This window comes from Myripristis murdjan, chromosome 22, assembly GCF_902150065.1.
Source record: "Myripristis murdjan chromosome 22, fMyrMur1.1, whole genome shotgun sequence".
Lineage (NCBI taxonomy): Eukaryota > Metazoa > Chordata > Actinopteri > Holocentriformes > Holocentridae > Myripristis > Myripristis murdjan.
In genome coordinates, this window is record NC_044001.1 from 20256008 (window position 1) to 20260037 (window position 4030).

At 46.2% G+C, this 4030-nt stretch overlaps 1 protein-coding gene across 1 annotated transcript; it reads left to right on the forward strand.

The window, feature by feature from the left end:
- The first annotated feature begins 910 nt into the window (after positions 1-910).
- On the forward strand, positions 911-1693 carry olig4 (oligodendrocyte transcription factor 4). Its single transcript, XM_030044958.1, has one exon. It carries the CDS (start codon positions 926-928, stop codon positions 1691-1693), a length of 768 nt encoding a protein of 255 aa, XP_029900818.1. The 5' UTR covers positions 911-925.
- The last annotated feature ends 2337 nt before the right edge of the window (positions 1694-4030 follow it).

Consider the following 4030-nt stretch of genomic DNA (forward strand, 5'->3'; position numbering starts at 1 on the left):
GTGTAGGTCACAGCAGACTCAATCAGATCAAACATTCACACTTTCGCTTTTAGCTCTGTTTCAGTGCCTAGTTGCAGTGAGAATAAAGTTATGATCTATGTGTGTGGCTTTAATGACCAAACATCAAAATATGTCTCCCTGTCTAGAGAGTAAAAGAAGGCAATTTTATGCTGCGTTGAACATTTGTTTGTGTCTTTATTATTTCCATATCAGGGTAATCGCATGAACCTGGTCTGCTTTACTTGTAATATAAAACTAACTACCTAATTTCCTCATGAGGACAATATTTCCATTATCTCAGCCACTTTGCTAATTTGCTAACAGTTTTTGCTACTGATGCAGTTTTATCTTCACACACACAACACAGACAACCGTCTGCTTAGAGATACACTGAAAGTCCTGGTTAACTCCTGGTTGTATGTCTTAACACAACATGTGAACATAGCCCTGCTTTGGTTAATGTGTAGGGGGTTGATCAGGGATGGGGGAGTTAAATGTGGGTGTGGGAAGGTGAGGTGGGGGCTGTAGGAAGGAGGTGCGAGGGGGTGAAAGTGTGTCCCTTCTGCAATTGGCTGTGGCTCTAAGTGTCTCATTATGCGCCTTATTGTTCCTTTGTTGTGTCGGCAGTATAAATACACCCCAGTGGGCCCAGAGGGTGACAGTTAAGACAGATTCACTCCAGTGGACATCCTCATGCCCAGATTCAACACCGCAAAACTCTGAGAGAAGTGAGAGTTTGAGAACATCACAGGAAACTGTTGCCTTCAGCATTCGCAAAACAGAGACTGGCGAAGAACCTGACAGTTTTTCTTTAGCTTAGCATTTCTGCATTCAACTCAAGCCTGCCACATTTGGGGTAACATTTTTTTGGACCTTTTTTTTTTTTTGGTGGGGAGCTTTTGCGCTTTTCTCTGTTTCAGCTAAGATGGATTCTGACGCTAGTTCCATCTGCAGTCGCTCCTCATCCCCAGACCTGGTGGTGGATGATTCTGCTGGCAGCTTCTTCTCCAACAAAATGTTCCAGACTTACTGCCAAGAGCAGAGGGCAGACAGAGAGGCCAGCCACGGCAGGACAGAGCGCTGCGCTGGTGGCGGGAAGGCCAAGAGCAGGTCTGAGCTCAGCAAGGACGAGATGCAGGACCTGAGATTGAAAGTCAACAGCCGGGAGAGGAAAAGGATGCATGACCTGAACCAGGCGATGGATGGCCTGAGAGAGGTCATGCCCTACGCTCAGGGGCCCTCTGTCCGCAAGCTGTCAAAAATCTCCACCCTGCTGCTGGCCCGCAACTACATTCTCATGCTGTCCAGCTCCCTGGAAGAAATGAAAAAATTGGTGGGCGACGTATACGGAGGCAGTGCTGCCGCCCAGAGACGCTCCAGCACCCACCCCAGGATCACCACGGCAGCACCCACCGCCCACCTCCCGCTGCACCCTATGGCCCAGTCCCTGCACTCCCTGGTGGGCAGCAGCACAGCTTCTCCTCTCCAGCATCACTCGCCTCCCCCGGCTCCTCACTCGCCCCCATCAGCCAGCTTTCTCGGCTTTCATGCTCCAGTCCAGGGCCTTCTGAAGGACCCCCTCCACCTGACCAGTTCATACAGGCACTTCCCCGGCATGCCCTGCCCTTGCTCACTCTGCCAGCCTCTGCCCGCCACTACCTCCACACTGCACAGCCTGTCCATGAACAAGTGAAGCAGTGAGACTTGAAGCAGACGTCTGCTGTTTGTGCAGGCAGCTCACCCAAGATTATTAACTGAACTGAAAATAATCCTGGCAGGTGCCAGAGCATGTATATATTGTATATCTATTTTCTATTGTGTCAACTGCTGCTATGTTTATAGTAAAGTGTCTCCTCTGCTTTGTTTATACTGCAATAATCTAAATGCACTAGGGATGACTGTATATCAGAGTAGCAATAGACTGTTGCTCCTAATTTATCTGATATCCGTGGAGATGGTTTGTCAAAAAATGAAACCACTGTGTCCTATTGTGCAGGATTTCTATTTTCTTAAATTAAATTCTTGTTATACTAAATCTTGTTTGCCTTCCTTTTTTCATTGATATAATCATGACATCTGTTCTATCTTTTTTTACACACTGGTCATTTGTGATTTTTGACAGAACTGATCAACATATGGCATATTTTTGAAATGTTAATTTTTACATGTCAGCTCCTCTTGTGATGGGTTTTTAGGACTATAATTTGAAATATATAGGAAATTGACATGTGCAGCTGTAGCTATCTAGCTATCTTGACAAGACTTAAGGGGTTGCATTTGTAGGGAAGAGGAAAGGAGAGCAGTATTTAGGGTGTTTGTTGCTACCCAACATAGGAGAGACCAACCTCTGAGCCAAAGAGAGACAGAAGGGCCAGACAATACGCCAGCACAGAGGCTGGATGCTGTGTTCTTGCGCCTGGGGACCATCCATCTTCACCTCAACAGGGTGTAGGAGATGAAAGGACAACACAGGCGCCAGGATGGCGCGTCACTTTTGTCAGACGCAGACGAGGGACACAGCCATGTCCTTAGCTCTAGGCCAGGGGATTTGTCACTGTCCAGGAAGAACACGGATATATTTACATAGGGCAAAATTAAAGTGGAGGAGATGCTGTGATTATTCCAAAGGAGGTTAATCTCAACCATACAGTTTTACATTTTCTGTATAACCATGGGACAAAAATGTATATTGAACATTTCTTCATATTAACACAAAAATCAGAATCAAATTGTGTTGCATTGTATTCGAATCATGTAATCCAGTGAAAACAAACTTTGATAGCTGTTTTGATAACATTAATTAATCAACTGAACTGCAAACAAAACTATTAAGCACACTGATTGCTGTGAACGCAGTTTAGTCAAACAACCTAACAATGGCTGGCCTTCACTTAGCAACAAATCAAGCGTGTAAAATACATGCTTATCCTCCCACGGCTGACAGATGAGGTGGAGATCAGGGGAGAAATGAAGAGATGTAACTCTTTCTCACCCACCTCCCTTCTAGTCCCTCCTCCTCCTGAGAGCCCTGAATAGGCCCGAACAATAGCTGTGCACGGGACACAAAGGCCGGGGGAGGCCAAGCTCTCGTGCCTGGGACACAGACCCCCTCCATTCAATCTACATTTCATCACGGTAACAAGCGCTGTCGGGCCAAAAGGCCTGACACCCTTGCTCACCACAAAGGCGGTTAGCTCTAATATATGAGGCTATTGACACTGTAAAGAGCCCCTGTCAGTACTGGGGGATTGTCAGCTGTGGGATGTCCCAGTGGGGGGAGGCAGCTGCCAGCCAAACCCAGCGATGGAGCTTCTGTTGTGGGGAGTGGTGCTGCAGCGTCACCTGGTCCCTGGTCCCCTGACACTGAGACCCCAGACCCTTCCACAAGACCCCCCTTTATTTGGGCACAGGTGGGAATGGGAAGCAGAACACATTGTGGGGATTAGTGGGGATCGGCCTCCCTTTGCTCTAGGTGGATAATTAGAGACATTGACTTGTGCAAAGCTGGTGTTTCCTGATCGGCACCAGATGGTGTTAACCCACGGTATGGCATCAGCAGTCTGGAGTGTGTGCGGGCCTGGGTGTGATGTGCGTGGTGTGTAATGGATATGCATCTTAAATCATACAATATGGACAGTGCCTCTGTGTGCCATTATGGTCAACCATTGCTGTCAACATGGTGCTTTTCAGCATATGCTAACCAACAGTGGCAGCACTGGTTTTAAGCCATAATGCTGCGAACAATTAAATGTGAAATTAGCAATTAAACACAGAAAAGGTCATTTTAGTGCAACATATTAACAACATTACTTTGGAGAAATGTAATTTTTCTATAATTAGAGGAGGGTGACCATGCTTACTCATGTATACCCACACAGGCTCACGTGTCCTTTACAAACATTCCTATTTCAGACTAAACTTGTGACAAGATCTGTAATCATATACTACTTTTATTTACTTTTTTATTTAGTTATCAAGACAACTGAACTGACATCACTGCATCAAATGCAAAAGCTGAAGGCTCTAAAGT

Coding starts and splice junctions, on each gene's coding strand:
- olig4 (XM_030044958.1), top strand. CDS start 926: ATGGATTCTGACGCTAGTTCCATCTGCAGTCGCTCCTCATCCCCAGAC.